The following is a 26,133-nucleotide window of genomic DNA, read 5'->3' as shown; positions in this document are numbered from 1 at the left end:
GTAAGAACGATACTAGTGGCTCCGGATTGGCCAAGAAGAACTTGGTACCCGGAACTTCAAGAGATGCTCACGGAGGATCCGTGGCCTCTACCTCTAAGACGGGACCTGCTTCAGCAGGGACCGTGTCTATTCCAAGACTTACCGCGGCTGCGTTTGACGGCATGGCGGTTGAACGCCGAATTCTAAAGGAAAAAGGCATTCCGGAAGAGGTCATTCCTACACTGGTAAAGGCCAGGAAGGAGGTGACTGCACAACATTATCACCGCATTTGGAGGAAATATGTTGCGTGGTGTGAGGCCAGGAAGGCCCCCACGGAGGAATTTCAACTGGGTCGATTCCTACATTTCCTGCAAACAGGATTGTCTATGGGCCTCAAATTGGGGTCCATTAAGGTTCAAATTTCGGCCCTGTCGATTTTCTTCCAGAAAGAATTGGCTTCAGTTCCTGAAGTCCAGACTTTTGTAAAAGGAGTACTACATATACAGCCCCCGGTTGTGCCCCCAGTGGCACCGTGGGATCTTAATGTAGTCTTGGATTTTCTAAAATCCCATTGGTTTGAGCCGCTCAAATCGGTGGAGATGAAGTATCTCACATGGAAAGTAACCATGCTACTGGCCCTGGCTTCAGCCAGGAGAGTATCAGAATTGGCGGCTTTATCATATAAGAGCCCATATCTGATTTTCCATACGGACAGGGCAGAACTGCAGACGCGTCCTCATTTTCTGCCTAAGGTGGTGTCAGCGTTTCACCTGAACCAGCCTATTGTGGTGCCTGCGGCTACTAACGAGTTGGAGGATTCCAAGTTGTTGGACGTGGTCCGGGCATTGAAAATATATATTTCAAGAACGGCTGGAGTCAGAAAGTCTGACTCACTGCTTATATTGTATGCACCCAACAAGATGGGTGCTCCTGCTTCTAAGCAGACGATTGCTCGTTGGATTTGTAGCACAATTCAACTTGCACATTCTGTGGCAGGCTTGCCACAACCTAAATCTGTCAAGGCCCATTCCACAAGGAAAGTGGGCTCATCCTGGGCGGCTGCCCGGGGAGTCTCGGCATTACAACTCTGCCGAGCTGCTACTTGGTCAGGGGCAAACACGTTTGCAAAATTCTACAAATTTGATATCCTGGCTGAGGAGGACCTTGAATTCTCTCATTCGGTGCTGCAGAGTCATCCGCACTCTCCCGCCCGTTTGGGAGCTTTGGTATAATCCCCATGGTCCTGACGGAGTCCCCAGCATCCACTTAGGACGTTAGAGAAAATAAGAATTTACTTACCGATAATTCTATTTCTCGTAGTCCGTAGTGGATGCTGGGCGCCCATCCCAAGTGCGGATTGTCTGCAATACTTGTACATAGTTATTGTTACAAAAAAATCGGGTTGTTATTTGTTGTGAGCCGTCTGTTCAGAGGCTCCTACGTTTGTCATACTGTTAACTGGGTTCAGATCACAAGTTATACGGTGTGGCTGGTATGAGTCTTACCCGGGGTTCAATATCCTTCCTTATTGTGTACGCTCGTCCGGGCACAGTACCTAACTGAGGCTTGGAGGAGGGTCATAGGGGGAGGAGCCAGTACACACCATGTGATCCTAAAAGCTTACTTTTTTGTGCCCTGTCTCCTGCGGAGCCGCTATTCCCCATGGTCCTGACGGAGTCCCCAGCATCCACTACGGACTACGAGAAATAGAATTATCGGTAAGTAAATTCTTATTTTTAGCAGGGCGCCGCTCCCTGCCCGTTTTTTAAAAGGCAAAATCCGCCCTGCCCCTTTTGCTGCGCCCTGCTAGAACAGCCTCCCGCTTCCTGCCCTCCCAGCCTGTAAAGATGCCGTGCGCATGCGTGCGGCATCCATTCACGCATTGGGAGAGAGCTGGGGGAAGCCCAGCACCGACGGAGGTGCTGGGCACGCCCCCAACAGTGACGGCCACAGACGCCCTCTAAAATGACGGGGACATGGCCACGCCCCCTAATTTGCATGGCCGCGCACCCGTTTCGAACGAAGACGCACGCACCAATGTGCCCCCGGACTCCGGCGCCCTGCCCCTTCTTGATTCTAGAAGGAACACTAAATATTATCATCTTTTTATTTCAAAGGCATCCTATAATTCTGCAGTGCCTTACAATTTGGCAAGAGAAATTGCTCAAGGATTAAATAAGACCAAGCAGACAAAACAAAAACAGATCTATTGGAAGTGTAAAAGCATGAGACAACCTAAAATCGGGCACACGTTTGCAATAAGTAACCTAGGGTACATTCAGGAGGTGAAGGGCAAGGATGTATAAGTGGACAAGCTTGGGGCAAGCAAGAGTACATGAGGAAGGAAAGCCCTGCTTGTGAGAGCTTACAATCTAATTGTATGTCCCTCATTCTTTAAAAACATAATACATATGTTCACAGTCCTGCTTTTTTTTTTTGGGCTTTGTAGATTCTGCTCTCCATGTCTACACCAGTGTATGAAGCAGAAGAACCCTACATGTGCTGTGTGTCGCTCTGTTCTATGTCCCGATAGAAAGGCATCGGAACTGGAGAAGCAAATGAAGGATTTTCGAGCTGCCTGTAAAGGATGTAATTCACAAGTAAGTGAAAGAACGTCACCATTCCCCTGTTCTCTTTCCATCATAGAGGCTTTTATTGTAGTGCTTGCTGCTTTGTACACGAGCAGCGCAGTTACAGAGGTTTCCCCGTTATAGCACAGTCTCACAGTGCCCCTCTGATCTTCTGTAGGTGACATGCAGCCTACTGTGCTATTTCTGAGACAACTCAAATCTCAGGATTTAACTTTGATCATTTTGGTACTCCCATTACTGGTGAATACAATAACAAAGTTGATACAGCGTGAGAGGAAATATTGTGTAGCAATGATAAATGTGTCCAAGTTGTCATGATTCATTTGAAAAGATTTGTCCACTTCTGTAAAATCTCCCCTCCCCAACACCGACACCTGCTGTTACCTGATTCAGGGATCTGGGTGGTATGGGTTATGTGTATGTTCTCTGGACAGTGGATTATTAGTATTATTACAGTTAATATGCAAGGTACCACAGTGCTACACAGCTCTGGACAGATCATACATAGAACAGGGACATGTATAATCTAAGAAATGCAGACACGTACAGTATATAAAGGGTATGGTCCTGCTTAAAAGAATTTTATCTATAGGTTACAGAGCATAGCAGAGAGCAGATGAGAGTATGGACAGCAGCGAGTGTGTACCCATCAGCGTAGTACAGTATATACAGGAGTGTAGAAATATCTAATAATGAGGTTAGCTTTCAGAGAACGTTTTTAAAGATTTGCTGGTTGGGGAAGTGTCTTATCGGGTGGGGTAGGACTTCCATGGGTGAATATCGGCACAGGAAGTCTTGTAGGTGGGAGTGATAGGTGGTTATTAGAGAAGGAAGCCAGGTGTAAGTCACAGGGAAATGAAAGTGGGCATGTGGTAAAGACTACAGCTATTAGGTTTGGGATGGGGAGGTGATGTTGAGGGCATTGCAGGTGAGTCATTTGAATTGTATTCTGGAGGATATGGAATTGAATTGAATTGCGGTGGGAGGAAATTTGAACTTCCTGAGGTTTTTAGGACATATTGAAGTGGTAACATTTGGTTGAGGAGAGTGCCAAATAGGTGGAGTGACAGTAGTCGATGTTGGAGTAGGGTTGGGTAACAAAAAAACATCCTTCACGATAACAATAAGCATTTGTTTTTATAATAAAAAAAAAAAATTACATTCATTGACCTACATTTCACATCGCTGCACTGATATTACACGTCAGATGTATACTAATTACTGTATAGAGGTCCCATTGATAATTACACATCTGATACACACTAATCACTTTAATTTAGATTGCAATGACATCACACACACACGATACACACTGATCAGTAAGGTCACACTGACTTCACACACCACATACGTACTGTTGATTATACATACGTCACAAACCAACAACACAGTGACCACTATGCACAAGTCACACTGAAACAACCTCTAATACATGTTTATCATTTTGGTATCACATACCTGATGCACACTGATCACTATTCATAGGCTCACTGACATCAAACCAGATACCGACTGATGGATATACTGTACAGAGATCACAGTCACTCATAATGCCTCTGATAATAATGATTTCTTATATCCAGGCCTTTGCAGATCAGCCTCTGTCAGGGAAGTAGTTAAAGTTGGACTCATTCAAATGGCAGTTATTGTTTCCTCATGCCTTTTTTGCCTGAGAAACCTCGCATAATGGAGCCTACACAGAAATCCAAATCTAACCTCTAGTTATTCCTCAATAAAATCTAATGTTATAAGTCAATAAGCAGAGGAAGATATTCATTGTTCTTATACCTAAGGGCACAGAAGATTTGTTCTATTATGTATTTTTTGTCTTTTGTGGATGGAGGTGACAGCGACATGTGCAATAAGCTAACCACGATTTTCTGTTACTGTGGTATTACTATCCTGGCCAAACAATCTACCACCCCCTCTTTTGGCCACATCATTACCCTCTCCGAAGTCGCAAACCCTGGCCTTGCATAGATTACTGGAAAGTTCTATGCAGATGGAGTTAGGAGACCTCAGACAGCACAGGCGGGGATGGACACTCAGCACATGCACTCCTGTGCATGAAATGGCCACCACAATACAGGCATGCCCATGAATCTCCGCTGGGGCTGACAAGGATCTGCTTCCGCCCTCGCTGCATAATGTCGTCACCAGGCAACCTGTCAATCAGGCAGAGGCGATCGCTACAATAAAACGGCCATCATGCACCGGAGCACTGCTGCGCCGGCGCATGCGCAGATCCAACCCGAGCGCTGCGCTGCGATAAACTGCAGCGAGCGATCGGGTCGGAGTGACACCCTTAAGGCGAATGATAAAACATTTCGCCTACTGTTGTCTAGGAACTTGTGGACAGTTTGCAGAGAAGGGTGTGTGCAGTAATCGCTGCACGTGGTGGACCTGCAATAAAATCTCGTATAACTATTTGCTGTCAATCACTTTTGTTTACATAGTGTATATTCTCCTCTCTCTTTTCCCTCCTTCCGACATTGGAATCTCGAACGTAAGTATCTAACTGCTGGTCTCCCGAACCCAACTTGTGAGAAGAACATGTATAAGACCCCATTATTTTTCCATGATCTGCTGTTGGATGATTTGCTGGCAGTCCTACTGGGCTATATATACTGTAAATCTGGAATCCTCCCCATAACATAGCATCTTCTCTAATAAATAATTAACCCTTCAGCTGGATATTACACATCAAGGGCTAAATGTAATCGCCCCCCGAGAGGCGCGAGAGGTTGAGTTTTTTCAAAACCTGCTTTTGCCTTGTAAAAGATTGCTGCTTTAAAAATAAGGGCAGACTCACACAAAGGGCCTAATTCAGATCTGATTGCAGCAGCAAATTTGTTAGCTAATGGGCAAAACCATGTGCACTGCAGGTGGGTCAGATATAACGTGCAGAGAGAGTTAGATTTGGGTGGGTTATTTTTACACTGCAATTTAGATTTCAGTTTGAACACACCCCACCCAAATCTAACTCTCTGCAGATGTTATATCTGCCCCCTCTGGGCCCTCATTCCGAGTTGATTGCTTGTTGCCGTTTTTCGAAGCAGCGATCAGGTTACTACTGCGTATGCGTATGCACCGCAATGCGCAACGCGCGTTGTACAGGTACAAACAGCATCGTTGCGATGCTTCTAGCGGCGAATCCATTCGCATAACCGATCACAAGGAGATTGACCGGAAGCGGTCGTTTATGGGTGTCAACTGACCGTTTTCTGGGAGTGGTAGGGAAAACACAGGCGTGTCCAGGTGTTTGCAGGGCGGGTGTCTGACGTCCGTTCCGGAACCGAACAGGCTGAAGTGATCGCAAGGGCTGAGTAAGTTCAGACCTACTTAGAAACTGTAAAAAACTTTTTCGTCCCACTCGGCTGCACATGCGATCGCACACTTGCAAAGTGAAAATACACTCCCCCGTGGGCGGCGACTATACGTTTGCACGGCTGCAAAAAGTAGCTAGCGAGTGATCAACTCGGAATGAGGGCCATGGTTTTGTCCAACTGCTAACAAATTTGCTGCTGCGACCAGATCTGAATTAGGCCCAAAGTCCTGTACCTCCGAAAGCACGCAGGCCATTACAATTAGCCCCAAGGGTCAATCGAAAGTCCCGACACTGGTAATTAGAAGAAATACACTTAAACATAAATGTTGCCTAATATTTCGGGATCTATAACATAATCACGACATACAGGCCCAGTCTCCTGTTAACATCAAACACATTAGGTTTGATGTTTACCAGGATGTCCTTAAGAAAGATTATAGGGACTTAGGCCAGAAACTAAAAGAAAGGACATCTAAGGTAATATTCTCAGTGCCACGTGCTAGCCCAGGGAGGCAGAGGGAGATCAGGGAGTGTGTGGCTTAGAGACTGGTGTAGGAAGGAGGGGTTTTTGTTCCTGGAACACTGGGCGGACTTCTCAGACAGGCGCCATTTTTTTGTCGCAATGGATTGCACCTAAATGAGGAGGGGGCTGCGGGGATGGGGGAAAGGATGGTTAGTAGGTTGGTAGAGCTTTTAAACTAGGAGCCTTGGGGGAGGGTTTAGGTAGAAACTATAAGGCATAGCATAAGGGAAAATACTTATGTTGGGGCAGAGAGTTTAGACGGAAACATTGGGTTGATCGAAGGTGGGCAGTATTAAGTATGGTGGGGGTGGAGGGGGAGCGAGAAGGACAGTCAGTAAGAGTTACTCTAGGGAGGCACTGGTAAACCATGATAGGTTACCTTTAAAAAAACAAACGGACAAGGGAACCACTAAACTAAAATGTATGCTTGCAAACGCAAGAAGCCTAGCGGGTAAAATGGGGGAATTGGAATTGTTAGCATCAAAGGCCGAGTATGATAATATAGGTATTACGGAAACATGGTGGGACGACTCTCACGACTGGGTTGCAAACTTGGAAGGATATTCTCTTTTCAGGAGGGACAGGGCAAGCACAAGAGGAGGAGGTGTATGTCTTTATGTTAAACCATACTGAAAGGAGGTTATTTATGAGGGTACTGGCGATAATGTGGAGTCACTATGGGTTGAAATCTCAAGTGGGGGTATTTATGCAAAAACTAGTCATGGCCATGTGCTACAGCCGGAATTTAGCATACATGAGGAAGAACAACTCTTGCAGCAAATCGAAAGGGCTGCGGGATTGGGGGACATCCTAGTGATTGGGGATTTTAATTATCCTGATATAAATTGGAGATTCATGTGTTAAAGCTAGGGGCAGCAGGTTCTTAAATATGTTAAAGGATCACTACTTGTCTCAATTAGTCGAGGACCCAACTAGGTGTGAAACTACTCTGGATCTAGTAATTACTAATAATGCGGACATTATATCAAACACTAAAGTTGGGGATACTTTGGGTAACAGTGATCACTATATGATCACATTTGACATCAGTTTCAGGAAACATAGCTATAAGGGTTCAACCAAAACATTTAACTTTAGTAAGGCTAATTTCAGTATGCTGAAATGTGCATTAAACGACATTAAGTGGGAAGTTTTGTTTCATAACAAGAACCCTTCGGAAATGTGGGATGCTTTAATAGGGTTGCTAGATAGCTATATTCACAAATTTATTCCCATGGGCAGTAAACGCAGGAGTACCAAACTCAAACCGATGTGGCTTAACAAGAAGGTCAAGGCAGAAATGGATAAAAAGAAGTGTGCTTTCAAAGCATTTAAATCTAATGGAAAGGAGGAGTCATTCCAGTACTACAAGGAATGCAACAAAAGATGCAAAAAGCAATAAGAGCAGCTAAAATTGAAAACGAAAAGCATATCGCTATAGAGAGTAAAACCAATCCTAAAAAGTTTTTTAAATACATAAACTGTAAAAGGTTAAAAAAGGAGAACATAGGTCCAATAAAAGATGAATTTGGAGTATTGATAAATGATGGAAAAGCGGAAATACTGAACACATTTTTTTTCATCAGTGTTCACCAGAGAAGAACTGACGGTGGGAGTAGTGCATAACGATAGTGACATTAATGATTCGTGGTTAGATACTTGTTTAAGTGAAGTAGTAGTCCGGGAGAGACTAAGCAAAATTAAGATTAATAAATCACCTGGCCCTGATGGACTTCACCTGAGGGTTCTTATGGAGCTTAGGTCACAACTAGCAAGACCCCTATACTTGATTTTCAATAGTTCATTTACATCAGGCATGGTACCAAAGGATTGGGGTATAGCTGAGGTAGTGCCATTATTTAAAAAGGGATCCAAAAATCATCCGGGTAACTACAGACCGGTTAGTTTGACATCTATAGTGGGGAAAATATAGGAAGGAGTTCTAAGGGATAGCATAGAGGAGTATCTGCAGACTGCCAAGATTATTAGCAAGAACCAGCATGGGTTTGTGAGGGACAGATCATGTCAAACTAACTTAGTTAGCTTCTGTGAGGAAGTGAGCGACTGTCTTGACCAGGGAAAAGTAATGGATGTGGTCTAATTTTGCAAAAGCCTTCAATACAGTGCCTCACAGGAGACTGGTCATCAAATTAAAGGAGCTTGGCCTAGGAAAAACTGTTTGTACATGGATAAGTAACTGGCTGGATAACAGGGTACAGCGAGTAGTGGTCAACGGGAAGTCCTCAAGCTGGACACCAGTAGTCAGCGGAATACCACAAGGGTCCGTACTCGGGCCACTACTGTTCAACATATTTATCAATGACCTAGAAATAGGCCTGGAAAGCACAGTGTCCATCTTTGCAGTTGATAATAAACTGTGTAGGGTGATTAATTCGGAAATAGATGAGGAGTCTGTGCAGAATGACTTATCTAAACTTGAAATCTGGGCATCTAAATGGAGAATGAAGTTCAGCATAGAAAAAGGCAAGGTTATGCATTTCGGAACTAAAAACAACAAACTTGCATCCTACATATTAAATGGGGAAAGTCTAGGGGTAACAGTATTGGAAAAAGATTTGGGGGTACTCATTGATAATAGGCTTAATAACCGTATACACTGTCAAAGCGCAGTAAAGAAGGCAAGTAAGGTACCTAGCGTGCATAAAACGGGGAATTGCGACAAGGGACGTGGATGTAATCCTGCCGCTGTACAAATCATTGATACGTCCGCTCCTGGAATATTGTGTTCATTTTTGGGCACCACTGTATAAAAAAAGATATCGGTGAACTCGAAAGGGTTCAAAGGCGAGCTACTAAATTCATTAAAGGGCTAGAGGGAATGGATTATGAGGAAAAGCTTACTTGAAAAGAGGCATCTAAGGGGAGACATTATTAATATCTTCAAATATGTAAAGGGACATTACAAAGAGTTATCAGTGGAATTCGTTTTTAAAAGAACTCTGTTTAGGACACGTGGGCACTCGTTGAGGCTGGAGGAGAGAAAATATATAAATATAACGTGCAGAGAGAGTTAGTTTTGGGTGGGGTGTGTTCAAACTGAAATCTAAATTGTGGTGTAAATTTAAACCAGCCAGTATTTACCCTGCACAGAAACAATATAACCCACCCAAATCTAACACTCTGCACATGTTATATCTGCCTCCCGACCCCCTGCAGTGCACATGGTTTTTCCCAACTGCTAACAAATTTGCTGCTGCGATCAACTCTGAATTACCCCCCTAGTGTGATGTTTTATTCTTTGCTTTCACATTTAGTTACACATAAATTCCCCTCCAGGCTGATTTAGTCCAGAACAGTAACAGTGACAAAGCTCTGGGATTTCCAGTGTGAGAAGTGACTTCCTTTCGTTTGATAACTCAAGGGGATTTCCATTATGTACAACAGTCTTTTTTTATTTTTTTATTTTTTTTTCTTGTACACTTATGTTGTAAAATACATATTTATTTGAATTTACAGATGGCCCTTTCAAACATGCGTGCACACTCTGCTACCTGTTCTAAATACGAAAGTTACGTTATGGAAGGAATTAAGTCTGTGACAAAGGAGTCAAAACACACTAGGTAAGTGTCCCATTCCACTAGTGACTGAACGTTCAACTGTATTATAGGAGCAAAATCTGTATTGTTTATTTCTCTAACGTCCTAAGTGGATGCTGGGGACTCCGTAAGGACCATGGGGAATAGCGGCTCCGCAGGAGACTGGGCACATCTAAAGAAAGCTTTAGGACTATCTGGTGTGCACTGGCTCCTCCCCCTATGACCCTCCTCCAAGCCTCAGTTAGATCTTTGTGCCCGAACGAGAAGGGTGCACACTAGGGGCTCTCCTGAGCTTCTTAGTGAAAGTTTTAGTTTAGGTTTTTTATTTTCAGTGAGACCTGCTGGCAACAGGCTCACTGCATCGAGGGACTAAGGGGAGAAGAAGCGAACTCACCTGCGTGCAGAGTGGATTGGGCTTCTTAGGCTACTGGACATTAGCTCCAGAGGGACGATCACAGGCCCAGCCTGGATGGGTCCCAGAGCCGCGCCGCCGTCCCCCTTACAGAGCCAGAAGGCAGAAGAGGTCCGGAAAATCGGCGGCAGAAGACGTCCTGTCTTCAACAAGGTAGCGCACAGCACTGCAGCTGTGCGCCATTGCTCTCAGCACACTTCACACTCCGGTCACTGAGGGTGCAGGGTGCTGGGGGGGGGCGCCCTGAGACGCAATAAAAAACACCTTGGATGGCAAAAAATGCATCACATATAGCTCCTGGGCTATATGGATGCATTTAACCCCTGCCAGAATACATAGAAAAACGGGAGATAAGGCCGCCGATAAGGGGGCGGAGCCTATCTCCTCAGCACACTGGCGCCATTTTCCCTCACAGCTCCGTTGGAGGGAAGCTCCCTGTCTCTCCCCTGCAGTCACTACACTACAGAAAGGGTTAAAAAAGAAAGGGGGGGCACTAATTACGCGCAGTATTAAAGATACAGCAGCTATAAGGGGAAAAACACTTATATAAGGTTATCCCTGTATATATATAGCGCTCTGGTGTGTGCTGGCAAGCTCTCCCTCTGTCTCCCCAAAGGGCTAGTGGGGTCCTGTCCTCTATCAGAGCATTCCCTGTGTGTGTGCTATATGTCGGTACGTTTGTGTCGACATGTATGAGGAGAAAAATGATGTGGAGACGGAGCAGATTGCCTGTAATAGTGATGTCACCCCCTAGGGGGTCGACACCTGAGTGGATGAACTGTTGGAAGGAATTACGTGACAGTGTCAGCTCTGTATAAAAGACAGTGGTTGACATGAGACAGCCGGCTACTCAGCTTGTGCCTGTCCAGACGTCTCATAGGCCGTCAGGGGCTCTAAAGCGCCCGTTACCTCAGATGGCAGATATAGACGCCGACACGGATACTCCAGTGTCGACGGTGAAGAGACAAATGTGACTTCCAGTAGGGCCACACGTTACATGATTGAGGCAATGAAAAATGTTTTACACATTTCTGATAATACGAGTACCACCAAAAAGGGGTATTATGTTCGGTGAGGAAAAACTACCTGTAGTTTTCCTGAATCTGAGAAATTAAATGAGGTGTGTGATGATGCGTGGTTTTCCCCCGATAACAACTGATAATTTCTAAAATGTTATTGGCATTATATCCTTTCCCGCCAGAGGTTAGGGTGCGTTGGGAAACACCCCCTAGGGTGGATAAAGCGCTCACACGCTTGTAAGGACAAGGGCTCTACCCTCTCCTGAGATGGCCGCCCTTAAGGATCCTGCTGATAGAAAGCAGGAGGGTATCCTAAAATGTATTTACACACATACTGGTGTTATACTGCGACCAGCAATCGCCTCAGCCTGGATGTGCAGTGCTGGGTTGGCGTGGTCGGATTCCCTGACTAAAAATATTGATACCCTAGATAGGGACAGTATATTTTTGCCTATAGAGCATTTAAAAGATGCATTTCTATATATGCGTGATGCACAGTGGAATATTTGCCGACTGGCATCAAGTCTAAGTGCGTTGTCCATTTCTACCAGTAGAAGGTTATGGACACGTCAGTGGTCAGGTGATGCGTATTCCAAACGGCATTTGGAAGTATTGCCTTATTAAAGGGAGGAGTTATTTGGGGTCGGTCTTTCAGACCTGGTGGCCACGGCAACAGCTGGGAAATCCACGTTTGTACCCCAGGTCGCCTCTCAACATGAGAAGACGCCGTATTATCAGGCGCAGTCTTTTCGTGGACAAGCGGGCATAAGGTTCCTCATTTCTGCCCCGTGACAGAGGGAGAGGAAAAAGGCTGCAGAAATCAGCCAGTTCCCAGGAACAGAAACCCTCTCCCGCCTCTGCCAAGCCCTCAGTATGACACTGGGGCTTTACAAGCAGAATCAGGCACGGTGGGGGGCCCGTCTCAATGAATTTCAGCGCGCAGTGGGCTCACTCGCAAGTAGACCCCTGGATCCTTCAGGTGATATCTCAGGGGTACAAATTAGAATTCGAGACGTCTCCCCCTCGCCGTTTCCTAAAGTCGGCTTTACCGATGTCTCCTTCTGACAGGGAGACAGTTTTGGAAGCCATTCACAAGCTGTATTCCCAGCAGGTGATAATCAAGGTACCCCTCCTGCAACAGGGAACGGGGTATTATTCCACACTGTTGTGGTACCGAAGCCGGACGGCTCGGTGAGACCGATTCTAAATCTAAAATCTTTGAACACTTACATACAGACACAAAAGTGGAAGCAAGGAAGAGGCAAACAACTACAGACCAGTGAGTCTTACATCAGTAGTAGGGAAATTGATGGAAACACTCTTAAAAGAAAGAGTTGTAGATCATCTCAAATCCGGCAATTTACTGGATCCCAAACAGCATGGATTCACTGGGGGAAGATCATGTCAAACAAATCTTATTGACTTTTTTGATTGTGTGACTAAAGTGATGGATAAAGGTGGAGCCATGGATATAGCTTATCTTGACTTTAGTAAGGCTTTTGACACAGTTCCACATCGCAGACTGCTAAATAAACTTGAAAGTTTGGGATTGGATATTAGGATTATTGAATGGATAAGATCTTGGTTGAAGGATAGAAAACAGAGAGTTGTGGTAAATGGAGTGCATTCACAGGAGGGAAATGTTACCAGTGGAGTACCCCAGGGATCTGTACTTGGACCAGTGCTTTTCAATATCTTTATTGGTGACATTGCAAATGGGATTAAAGGGAAAGTATGCCTTTTTGCAGATGACACAAAGGTATGCAACAGGGTAGACACACCAGGTGGGGTAAAACAAATGATTGAGGATCTAGGTAGACTAGAGGAATGGTCAAGAGTCTGGCAATTACAGTTTAATGCCAAAAAATGCAAAATCATGCACTTGGGTCTCAAAAATCCTAAAGCTAAATACAGTATTAATGGCACTATACTGGAAACTACTGAGGAGGAAAGGGATCTAGGAGTCACTATTTCAGATGACTTAAAGGCAGGTAAGCAATGTAACAAGGCAATGAGGAAGGCTAGTCAGATGCTTGGCTGCATTGGGAGAGGAATCAGCAGCAGAAAGAAAGAAGTAATAATGCCACTGTATAGGTCATTGGTACGGCCTCATCTAGAATACTGTATTCAGTTCTGGAGGCCATATCTTCAAAAGGATATTAATACATTAGAAACTGTACAAAGGAGGGCAACTAAAATGGTGCATGGCCTACATCACAAAACATACCCAGAAAGACTAAGAAATCTCAATATGTATAGTTTGGAGCAGAGAAGAGAAAGGGGGGACATGATAGAAACTTTCAAATATATGAAGGGTTTTAACAAAGTCCAGGAGGGAAACATTCTCCAAATGAAGAGAAGCAATAGGACACGAGGACATGCACTGAGACTGGAGGGGGGGAGGTTCAGGGGAAATTTGCGGAAAAATTATTTCACAGAAAGGGTAGTGGACAAGTGGAATAGCCTCCCATCAGAGGTGGTAGAGGCTAAGACAGTAGAGCAATTTAAACATGCATGGGATAGACATAAGGATATCCTTACAAAGAAATAAGGATCAAATAAGGTTAGTGATAAAAAAAAATAATATATAAAAAAAAAAAAAAAGGGGCAGACTAGATGGGCCAAGTGGTTCTTATCTGCCGACAAATTCTATGTTTCTAAATTCAAGATTGAGTCACTCAGAGCAGTGATTGCGAACCTGGAAGAAGGGGACTACATGATGTCTCGGGACATCAAGGATGCTTACCTTCATGTCAAAATTTACCCTTCTCATCAAGGGTACCTCAGGTTTATGGTACAGAACTGTCACTATCAGTTCAGACGCTGCCGTATGGATGGTCCACGGCACCCCGGGTCTTTACCAAGGTAATGGCCGAAATGATGATATTCCTTCGAAGGAAGGGAATTTTAGTTATCCCTTACTTGGACGATTCCCTGATAAGGGTAAGATCCAGGGAACAGTTGGAGGTCGGTGTAGCACTATCTCAGGTAGTGTTGCGGCAGCACGATTGGATTCTCAATATTCCAAAATCGCAGCTGGTTCCGACGACTTGTCTTCTGTTCCTAGGGATGATCCTGGACACAGTCCAGAAAAAGGTGTTTCTCCCGGAGGAGAAAGCCAGGGAGTTATCCGAGCTAGTCAGGAACCTCCTAAAACCGAGCCAAGTCTCAGTGCATCAATGCACAAGGGTTCTGGGTAAAATGGTGGCTTCCTACGAAGCAATCCCATTCGGCAGATTCCACGCAAGAACTTTCCAGTGGGACCTGCTGGACAAATGGTCCGGGTCGCATCTTCAGATGCATCAGCGGATAACCCTGTCACCAAGGACAAGGGTGTCCCTCCTGTGGTGGTTGCAGAGTGCTCATCTTCTAGAGGGCCGCAGATTCGGCATTCAGGACTGGGTCCTGGTGACCACGGATGCCAGCCTGCGAGGCTGGGGAGCAGTCACACAGGGAAGGAATATCCAGGGCTTATGGTCAAGCCTGGAGACATCACTTCACATAAATATCCTGAAGCTAAGGGCCATTTACAATGCTCTAAGCTTAGCAAGACCTCTGCTTCAAGGTCAGCCGGTGTTGATCCAGTCGGACAACATCACGGCAGTCACCCACGTAAACAGACAGGGTGGCACAAGAAGCAGGAGGGCAATGGCAGAAGCTGCAAGGATTCTTCGCTGGGCGGAAAATCAGGTGATAGCACTGTCAGCAGTGTTCATTCCGGGAGTGGACAACTGGGAAGCAGACTTCCTCAGCACGACCTCCACCCGGGAGAGTGGGGACTTCACCCAGAAGTCTTCCACATGATTATAAACCGTTGGGAAAAACTCGACAGGTATTGCGCCAGGTCAAGGGACCCTCAGGCAATAGCTGTAGACGCTCTGGTAACACCGTGGGTGTACCAGTCAGTGTATGTGTTCCCTCCTCTGCCTCTCATACCCAAGGTACTGAGATTGATAAGATGGAAAGGAGTAAGCACTATATTCGTGGCTCCGGATTGGCCAAGAAGGACTTGGTAACCGGAACTTCAAGAGATGCTCACGGAGGATCCGTGGCCTCTACCTCTAAGAAGGGACCTGCTCCAGCAAGGACCCTGTCTGTTCCAAGACTTGCTGCGTTTGACGGCATGGCGGTTGAACGCCGGATCCTGAAGGAAAAAAGGCATTCCGGATGAAGTCATCCCTATCCTGATCAAAGCCAGGAAGGATGTAACCGCAAAACATTATCACCGCATTTGGCGAAAATATGTTGTGTGGTGCGAGGCCAGTAAGGCCCGACGGAGGAAATTCAACTGGGTCGATTCCTACATTTCCTGCAAACAGGAGTGTCTATGGGCCTGAAATTGGGGTCCATTAAGGTTCAAATTTCGGCCCTGTCAATTTTCTTCCAAAAAGAGCTAGCTTCAGTCCCTGAAGTTCAGACGTTTGTAAAAGGGGTACTGCATATACAGCCTCCTTTTGTGCCTCCAGTGGCACTTTGGGATCTCAATGTAGTTTTTGGGTTCCAAAAGTCACATTGGTTTGAACCACTTAAATCTGTGGAGTTAAAATATCTCACATGGAAAGTGGTCATGCTGTTGGCCCTGGCCTGGGCCAGGCGCGTGTCAGAATTGGCGGCTTTATCCTGTAAAAGCCCTTATCTGATTTTCCATTCGGACAGGGCGGAATTGAGGACTCGTCCTCAGTTTCTCCCTAAAGTGGTTTCAGCGTTTCACCTGAACCAACCTATTGTGGTGCCTGCGGCTACTAGGGACTTGGAGGACTCCAAGTTGCTAGACGTTGTCAGGGCCCTGAAAATATGTTTCCAGGACGGCTGGAGTCAGGAAATCTGACTCGCTGTTTATCCTGTATGCACCCAACAAGCTGGGTGCTCCTGCTTCTAAGCAGACTATTGCTCGTTGGATTTGTAGTACAATTCAGCTTGCACTTTCTGTGGCAGGCCTGCCACAGCCAAAAATCTGTAAATGCCCACTCCACAAGGAAGGTGGGCTCATCTTGGGCGGCTGCCCGAGTGGTCTCGGCTTTACAACTTTGCAGAGCAGCTACTTGGTCAGGAGCAAATACGTTTGTAAAATTCTACAAAATTGATACCCTGGCTGAGGAGGACCTGGAGTTCTCTCATTTGGTGCTGCAGAGTCATCCGCACTCTCCCGCCCGTTTGGGAGCTTTGGTATAATCCCCATGGTCCTTACGGAGTCCCCAGCATCCACTTAGGACGTTAGAGAAAATAAGAATTTACTTACCGATAATTCTATTTCTCGTAGTCCGTAGTGGATGCTGGGCGCCCATCCCAAGTGCGGATTGTCTGCAATACTGGTACATAGTTATTGTTACCAAAAAATCGGGTTAATGCTGTAGTGAGCCATCTTTTCTAGAGGCTCCTCTGTTATCATGCTGTTAACTGGGTTCAGATCACAAGTTGTATGGTGTGATTGGTGTGGCTGGTATGAGTCTTACCCGGGATTCAAGATCCTTCCTTATTGTGTACGCTCGTCCGGGCACAGTATCCTAACTGAGGCTTGGAGGAGGGTCATAGGGGAGGAGCCAGTGCACACCAGATAGTCCTAAAGCTTTCTTTAGATGTGCCCAGTCTCCTGCGGAGCCGCTATTCCCCATGGTCCTTACGGAGTCCCCAGCATCCACTACGGACTACGAGAAATAGAATTATCGGTAAGTAAATTCTTATTATTAAACATTGGCTGACCTACAAATCATCAAAAGTTAGCATGTATGTGTGTGTGTGTATGTAATTTGTGTGTGTGTGTGTGTGTGTGTGTGTGTGTATGTATGTATATATATATATATATAATAGAGAGAGAGAGATATATATAGATATAGAGCTGTATATAGCTACATATAGATATAGATAGCTATATATATATATATATATATATATATATATATATATATATATATATATATATATATATATAATTTCTCTGACGTCCTAGTGGATGCTGGGTACTCCGTAAGGACCATGGGGAATAGACGGGCTCCGCAGGAGACTGGGCACTCTTTAAAGAAAAGATTAGGTACTACATCTGGTGTGCACTGGCTCCTCCCTCTATGCCCCTCCTCCAGACCTCAGTTAGAATCTGTGCCCGGCCTGAGCTGGATGCACTTAGTGGGCTCTCCTGAGTTCACTATAAAGAAAAGTATTTGTTTGGTTTTTTATTTTCAGTGAGGTCTGCTGGCAACAGACTCACTGCTATGTGGGACTTAGGGGAGAGAAGCAAACCTACCTGCTTGCAGCTAGCTTGTGCTTCTAGGCTACTGGACACCATTAGCTCCAGAGGGATCGAACACAGGGCCCGACCTCGATCGTCCGTTCCCAGAGCCGCGCCGCCGTCCCCCTTGCAGAGCCAGAAGACAGAAGAAACTGGAGAAAATCGGCGGCTGAAGACTCCGGTCTTCAATAAGGTAGCGCACAGCACTGCAGCTGTGCGCCATTGCTCCCACAGCACACCACACGCTCCGGTCACTGGTGGGTGCAGGGCGCTGGGGGGGGGGGGGGGGGGCGGGGGCGCCCTGGGCTGCAATTAATATACCTTTTGGCACAAAAAAGCACATAACACAGTGTTTAACACTGTATATGTGCAGAAACCCCCGCCATTAACGTTATAAAAAGCGGGAGAAGCCCGCTGCTGAAGGGGCGGGGCTATCTTCCTCAGCACAGCCAGCGCCATTTTCTCTTCACAGCTCCGCTGGAAGGACGCTCCCCAGGCTCTCCCCTGCAGTATACACTACAGAAAGGGTAAAAAAGAGAGGGGGGGCACATAAATTTAGGCACAAATTGTGATATAAGCAGCTATAGGGGGAAAATTCACTTTGTGTATAGTGTATATCCATCTGTTATATAGCGCTCTGGTGTGTGCTGGCATACTCTCTCTCTGTCTCCCCAAAGGACTTTGTGGGGTCCTGTCCTCAGTCAGAGCATTCCCTGTGTGTGTGTGCGGTGTGTCGGTACGGCTGTGTCGACATGTTTGATGAGGACGCTTACGTGGAGGCGGAGCAGGTGCCGATAAGTGTGATGTCGCCCCTTGCGGGGCCGACACCTGAGTGGATGATACGTGGAAGGTATTAACCGACAGTGTCAACTCCTTACATAAAAGGTTCGATGACGCAGCTTTGGGACAGCCGGCATCTCAGCCCGCGCCTGCCCAGGCATCTCAGAGGCCGTCAGGGGCTCAAAAACGCCCGCTACCTCAGATGGCAGACACAGATGTTGACACGGAGTCTGACTCCAGTGTCGACGAGGATGAGACAAATGTACAATCCACTAGGGCCATCCGATGCATGATTACGGCAATGAAAAATGTGTTGCACATTTCTGACATTAACCCGGTTACCACAAAAAAGGGTATTATGTTTGGGGAGAAAAAGCAGCCAGTGACTTTTCCCCCATCTGATGAGTTAAATGAATTGTGTGAAGAAGCGTGGGGTTCCCCAGATAAGAAACTAGAAATTTCTAAGCGGTTACTAATGGCGTACCCTTTCCCGCCAACGGATAGGTTACGCTGGGAGACATCCCCTAAGGTGGACAAGGCGCTCACACGCTTATCAAAAAAGGTGGCACTGCCTTCTCAGGATACGGCCGCCTTAAAGGAGCCTGCAGATAGAAAGCAGGAGGCTATCCTGAAGTCTGTGTATACACACTCAGGTACTATACTGAGACCTGCTATTGCTTCAGCATGGATGTGTAGTGCTGCAGCAGCGTGGTCTGATTCCCTGTCTGATAACATTGATTCCCTTGACAGGGACACTATATTGCTAACCATAGAGCATATTAAAGACGTAGTCTTATATATGAGAGATGCACAGAGGGACATTTGCCGGCTGGCATCTAGAATTAATGCAATGTCCATTTCTGCCAGGAGAGTATTATGGACTCGGCAGTGGACAGGTGATGCTGATTCTAAAAGGCACATGGAAATTTTGCCTTATAAGGGTGAGGAATTGTTTGGGGACGGTCTTTCGGACCTCATATCCACAGCAACAGCTGGGAAGTCGACTTTTTTACCTCAGGTTCCCTCACAGCCTAAGAAAGCACCGTATTATCAAGTACAGTCCTTTCGGCCTCAGAAAGGCAAGCGGGTTAGAGGCGCGTCCTTTCTGCCTAGAGGCAGGGGTAGAGGGAAACAGCTGCACCATACAGCCAGTTCCCAAGAACAAAAATCCTCCCCTGCTTCCACTAAGTCCACCGCATGACGCTGGGGCTCCACATGTGGAGCCAGGTGCGGTGGGGGCCCGTCTCCGGAACTTCAGTGACCAGTGGGTTCGCTCACAGGTGGATCTCTGGGTTCTACAAGTGGTATCTCAGGGATACAAGCTGGAGTTCGAGACGTCTCCCCCTCGCCGTTACCTCAAATCAGCCTTGCCAGCTACTCCCCAGGACAGGGAGGTAGTACTGGCGGCAATTCACAAGCTGTACCTCCAGCAGGTGATAATCAAAGTTCCCCTCCTTCAACAGGGACGGGGTTACTATTCCACAATGTTTGTGGTACCGAAACCAGACGGTTCGGTGAGACCCATTCTAAATTTGAAATCCTTGAACACTTATATAAGGAAGTTCAAGTTCAAAATGGAATCGTTCAGGGCGGTTATTGCAAGCCTGGAAGAGGGGGATTACATGGTATCACTGGACATCAAGGATGCTTACCTACATGTCCCCATTTACCCACCTCACCAGGTGTACCTCCGTTTTGTGGTACAGGACTGCCATTACCAATTCCAGACGTTGCCGTTTGGTCTGTCCACGGCACCGAGGGTATTTACCAAAGTAATAGCCGAAATTATGATACTCCTTCGAAAGAAGGGAGTTATAATTATCCCGTACTTGGACGATCTCCTTATAAAGGCGAGGTCCATGGAGCAGTTGTTGATCGGAGTAGCACTATCTCAGGATGTGCTACAACAGCACGGCTGGATTCTGAATATCCCAAAGTCGCAGCTGGTTCCTACGACGCGTCTGCTGTTCCTGGGTATGATTCTGGACACAGAACAGAAGAAGGTGTTTCTCCCGAAGGAGAAGGCCAAGGAGTTGTCATCTCTGGTCAGAGACCTCCTGAAACCAAAACAGGTGTCGATGCATCACTGCACGCGAGTCCTGGGAAAGATGGTAGCTTCTTACGAGGCAATTCCTTTCGGCAGGTTCCATGCAAGGATCTTTCAGTGGGATCTGTTAGACAAGTGGTCCGGATCGCATCTTCAGATGCATCGGCTGATCACCCTGTCCCCGAGGGCCAGGGTGTCTCTGCTGTGGTGGCTGCAGAGTGCTCATCTTCTCGAGGGCCGCAGATTCGGCATACAGGACTGGGTCCTGGTGACCACGGATGCAAGCCTCCGAGGTTGGGGGGCAGTCACTCAGGGAAGAAACTTCCAAGGACAATGGTCGAGTCAGGAGGCTTCCCTACACATAAATATTCTGGAACTAAGGGCCATTTACAATGCCCTAAGTCAGGAAAAACCCCTGCTTCAAAACCAGCCGGTGCTGATTCAGTCAGACAACATCACGGCGGTCGCCCATGTAAACCGACAGGGCGGCACAAGAAGCAGGATGGCGATGGCAGAAGCCACAAGGATTCTCCGATGGGCGGAAAATCACGTGATAGCACTGTCAGCAGTGTTCATTCCGGGAGTGGACAACTGGGAAGCAGACTTCCTCAGCAGGCACGACCTCCACCCGGGAGAGTGGGGACTTCATCCAGAAGTCTTCCAGCTGATTGTAAATCGTTGGGAAAGGCCACAGGTGGACATGATGGCGTCCCGCCTCAACAAAAAGCTAAAAAGATATTGCGCCAGGTCAAGGGACCCTCAGGCGATAGCTGTGGACGCTGTAGTGACACCGTGGGTGTACCAGTCGGTTTATGTGTTCCCTCCTCTTCCTCTCATACCAAAGGTACTGAGGATAATAAGAAAGAGAGGAGTAAGAACTATACTCATCGTTCCGGATTGGCCAAGAAGGACTTGGTACCCGGAACTACAAGAAATGATCTCAGAGGACCCTTGGCCTCTGCCGCTCCGACAGGACCTGCTACAGCAGGGGCCCTGTCTGTTCCAAGACTTACCGCGGCTGCGTTTGACGGCATGGCGGTTGAACGCCGGATCCTGATGGAAAAGGGCATTCCGGTTGAAGTCATTCCTACGCTGATAAAGGCTAGGAAGGATGTGACAGCAAAACATTATCACCGCATATGGCGAAAATATGTTGCTTGGTGTGAGGCTATGAAGGCCCCAACAGAAGAATTTCAGCTGGGTCGATTTCTACACTTCCTACAGTCAGGAGTGACTATGGGCCTAAAATTGGGATCCATAAAAGTCCAGATTTCGTCCCTGTCTATTTTCTTTCAAAAAGAACTGGCTTCACTGCCTGAGGTTCAGACGTTTGTTAAGGGAGTGCTGCATATTCAGCCCCCTTTTGTGCCTCCAGTGGCACCTTGGGATCTCAACGTTGTGTTGGATTTCCTAAAATCTCATTGGTTTGAGCCACTTCAGACCGTGGAGTTGAAATATCTCACGTGGAAAGTGGTCATGCTTTTGGCCTTGACTTCGGCTAGGCGTGTGTCAGAATTGGCGGCTTTGTCATGTAAAAGCCCCTATCTGATCTTCAATATGGACAGGGTGGAATTGAGGACTCGTCCACAATTTCTCCCTAAGGTGGTATCAGCGTTTCATTTGAACCAACCTATTGTGGTGCCTGCGGCTACTCGGGACTTGGAGGCTTCCAAGTTGCTGGATGTAGTCCGGGCTCTGAAAATCTATGTTTCCAGGACGACTAGAGTCAGAAAAACTGACTCGCTGTTTATCCTGCATGCACCCACCAAGCTGGGTGCTCCTGCTTTTAAGCAGACTATTGCTCGCTGGATCTGTATCACGATTCAACTTGCACATTCTGCGGCTGGACTGCCGCATCCTAAATCAGTCAAAGCCCATTCTACGAGGAAGGGGGCTCTTCTTGGGCGGCTGCCCGAGGGGTCTCTGCTTTACAACTTTGCCGAGCTGCTACCACGTTTGCAAAATTCTACAAGTTTGATACCCTGGCTGAGGAGGACCTTGAGTTTGCTCATTCGGTGCTGCAGAGTCATCCGCACTATCCCACCCGTTTGGGAGCTTTGGTATAATCCCCATGGTCCTTACGGAGTACCAGCATCCACTAGGACGTCGGAGAAAATAAGATTTTACTCACCGGTAAATCTATTTCTCGTAGTCCGTAGTGGATACTGGGAGCCCGTCCCAAGTGCGGACTTCTGCAATACTTGTATATAGTTATTGCTTAACTATAGGGTTTTTTGTTCTGAGCCATCTGTTTAATGAGGCTCAGTTGTTGTTGTTCATACTGTTAACTGGATATAGTTATCACGAGTTGTACGGTGTGATTGGTGTGGCTGGTATGAGTCTTACCCTGGATTCCAAATCCTTTCCTTGTAATGTCAGCTCTTCCGGGCACAGTTTCCCTAACTGAGGTCTGGAGGAGGGGCATAGAGGGAGGAGCCAGTGCACACCAGATGTAGTACCTAATCTTTTCTTTAAAGAGTGCCCAGTCTCCTGCGGAGCCCGTCTATTCCCCATGGTCCTTACGGAGTACCCAACATCCACTACGGACTACGAGAAATAGATTTACCGGTGAGTAAAATCTTATTATATATATATATATATATATATATATATATATATATATATATATATATATATATATATATATATATATATATATATATATATATAATTATATAATTTTACAGGCAGCACTCACTGGTCTATATAGCTACTGAGTAACGACACATGAGTCTCCTCTCAGATCGACGTTTTAGTTGTTTAAACCTACATAACCGTGAAAGAGGCCGCTCTCCCGCCGACTGTCTGATCTTTATGACGTTGCATCCCTGCGACGTACGCACCCTGGCGTCCTCTGGCAGTCCTGCAGTATCCTGGCAACCAACATAGACAAATACACAGTGTATACAAGAATGCACCAGAAAATAGGATTTTAATTACCTACCGGTAAATCCTTTTCTCGTAGACCGTAGGGGATACTGGGAATCCATTTAGTACCATGTGGTATAGAAGGGTCCACTAGGAGCCTTGGGCACTTTAAGAATTTGATAGTGTGCGCTGGCTTCTCCCTCTGTGCCCCTCCTACCAGACTCAGTATAGGAACCTGTGCCCGAGGAGACGGACATACTTTGAGAGAAGGATAGATAAGGACAGTGGTGAGATTCCGAACCAGCACATGCAAAACAAGAGGAAAGCCAAGCTAACCAAACTTGAAACCAGAAACAGCAACGGCTGAACCAACCAGAATACTTAACTAAGTAACAGTGCAGGAAGAGCGAAGCCCACCCCAGCAGCTGTATACAAGGATTTGAGTGTGGTCTCAACTCTACAATCAGCCGTGTCTTTCAGGGAGGCTGCACCCGGGACAGGCAATACAATTTTTCGTGACAGCCTGGATACTGATGCATCCACTATCGGTGGATTTTCCCATTTTTTCCTATCCTCAGGAGGAAAAGGAAAAGATGATAGCAACCTTTTAGGGATTTGAAATTTCTTATCAGGATTAACCCATGGTTCTTCAAACAGGGTATTGAGTTCCTTTGACACGGGAAAAGTGGCTGAGGATTTCTTTTTTATATTAAAATCCGATTACTCACTCTCTGTTACCTTATCAGGGATATGCAGAACTTCTCTGTTAGCCTCTATGAGAGCCTCTATTCCCTGTGACAGAGTAGACTCCCCCACCGCTGAGTCCACCTCCCCCTCCTCTATGTCTGACCCTTCATCAGAGTCAGACTGCAGGAGATGGGAAAAAGTACGTTTTTGCGGACAAATGGCAGGGGACTGAGAGGCTGGTTTGGGAACTAAGTCTCTTTTCATAAACTCTATTGTCTTAAGTATTGCTTCTTTCTCATTGCGGGACAATTTAGTAGAAATATTGGAAATCATTCCCTTAATGGAGTCCAGCCATGCTTGCTCTGCCCCGCTAGCCTGGGAAGGTACACTACACTGAGTACACAGTAGGGAACCCCTTGGAGAAGAGGAACACTGTGCCTTACATGAAACACACTCTTTGCCTAACATACTGTAACAGTGACAGCACGCACACACACAGGAAAAAGTTAAATGCACAATTAACCCAGGAAGAGCCCTTCCAGGGAGAGACAGAGGTAGTATGGAGCCAGCACACTGCGCCCTTACCGCTAATGCCAAGCTTAGCCGGGTCACAGACTAAGTACCTAGATTAGGGGCCCAGTACACTAATAATCGCTCCTCTCCCCCTCCCTGCTATTACCCCCTGGTACTACTGAGGTAATCTGGAGTCTCGCCGGAGGAGCTCTGCGTCCCTATCAGTCTGTGTCCGCTGCAGAGGGAAAATGGCGCTGGTGAGCTGCTGGATCTGCTCATAGTGAAGCTCTGCCCCTTCATTGGCACGCGGTCTTCCTGCTCTTTTTTATACTGGCTGAGGTAATTTTGTGCCTAAAATGGAGTCAGTCCCCTTTTTAAGTCTGAAATACTAGTCTGGGTACTGTGTACACATAGTATACTGAGTGACACTCAGTTCGCCCCCTCAGAAGCTGTGCGTCTGCACTGTGTACTAAGTCTGGAGACCCAGCCGCCCCATGTAGAAGCCATGCATCTCCGTACCCTCATGCCGCCATAATGGCCGGCGACCCGTTAACCGGGACGCCGGCTCAGTACTCACCACTCTACTTTCTTCTTGCTCAGTTAGGGGTGGCGGCGTGCTGTGGGAATGTACGCTCGCTGTGATGGGGCTTGCAAATTGTTCCCTCAGGAGCTAGTGTCCTGTCAGCGGGGAACAGGACCATTAACCCTTCAAGAGGCTGAGCTGTTCCCGCCCCCCCTAAGTCCCACGAAGCAGGCAGGCTGGTGCCATTCAGTCCTGCCTGAAAATAAACAGATAAAATAAATGCAGAAAACTCTTCAGGAGCTTCCAAAGACGTGACGGCTCCTCCGGGTACATTTTCTAAACTGAGTCTGGTAGGAGGGGCATAGAGGGAGAAGCCAGCGCAAACTATCAAATTCTTAAAGTGCCCAAGGCTCCTAGTGGATCCGTCTATACCCTATGGTACTAAATGGATTCCCAGTATCCTCTAGGACGTAAGAGAAATGATATGAAGCTGCAGATTCTAACAAATGGAGAGAAAAGAACATACTATACAAATAGGTATATTCAATTGAAGTCTGATCCATTCCGACATTCATTTGTCGGAATGGATCCGTCCTGGGCTATTCAATGACATCTCAATTCGACTTCTAAAAAAGTCGAATTGAGATGCGGGAGAGGAGACAGGGGAGAGCAGTGCCACCTGTAGCGCTGCACTCCCCCGTCTGTCCGCGGCTCTCCCCCCCCCCCCCCCCCCCCCCCCCCCTCCCCCCGGTCTCGCTTGCTGGAGCCAGGTGGATGCTGCTGTGAGTGGCGGCTGTGACATCCTCCGGCGCGGCTCTCCCCGTCTCCGGCGCTGCTCTCCCCATCTCACTTCGACTTTTTTTAAAGTCAAATTGAGATGGTCGTTTTGGCCCCGTTTTCGACACTAGCACGTGGATCGGCAGCTATTCCGCCGAACCACGTGCTTTTCGACAAGTCGAATTCCTCGACTTGTCGAAAAATTTTGGGTTAGATTGAATAGGTCAGAACCCTAAAAAAGTAGAAAACTGCCGTCTTTTCGACAGACGGCAGCTTTCAACTTCAATTGAATATAACCCATAATAG

At 46.7% G+C, this 26,133-nt stretch overlaps 1 protein-coding gene across 1 annotated transcript in view; it reads left to right on the top strand.

Annotated features, from left to right (window-relative positions):
* The window catches only part of RNF114 (ring finger protein 114), a 50,728-nt gene that overhangs the window by 8,754 nt on the left and 15,841 nt on the right, over window positions 1-26,133 (top strand). Inside the window, exons 2-3 of the mRNA XM_063958941.1 lie at window positions 2,429-2,579; window positions 9,899-10,002. Coding sequence (XP_063815011.1) covers window positions 2,429-2,579; window positions 9,899-10,002 — 255 coding nt within the window. The remainder of the gene's footprint in view (window positions 1-2,428; window positions 2,580-9,898; window positions 10,003-26,133) is intronic.

The sequence above is a fragment of the Pseudophryne corroboree genome, chromosome 3 (assembly GCF_028390025.1).
Source record: "Pseudophryne corroboree isolate aPseCor3 chromosome 3, aPseCor3.hap2, whole genome shotgun sequence".
NCBI lineage: Eukaryota > Metazoa > Chordata > Amphibia > Anura > Myobatrachidae > Pseudophryne > Pseudophryne corroboree.
The sequence above is the reverse complement of the archived record's forward strand: the minus strand, read 5'-3'. Positions and strand labels throughout refer to the sequence as shown.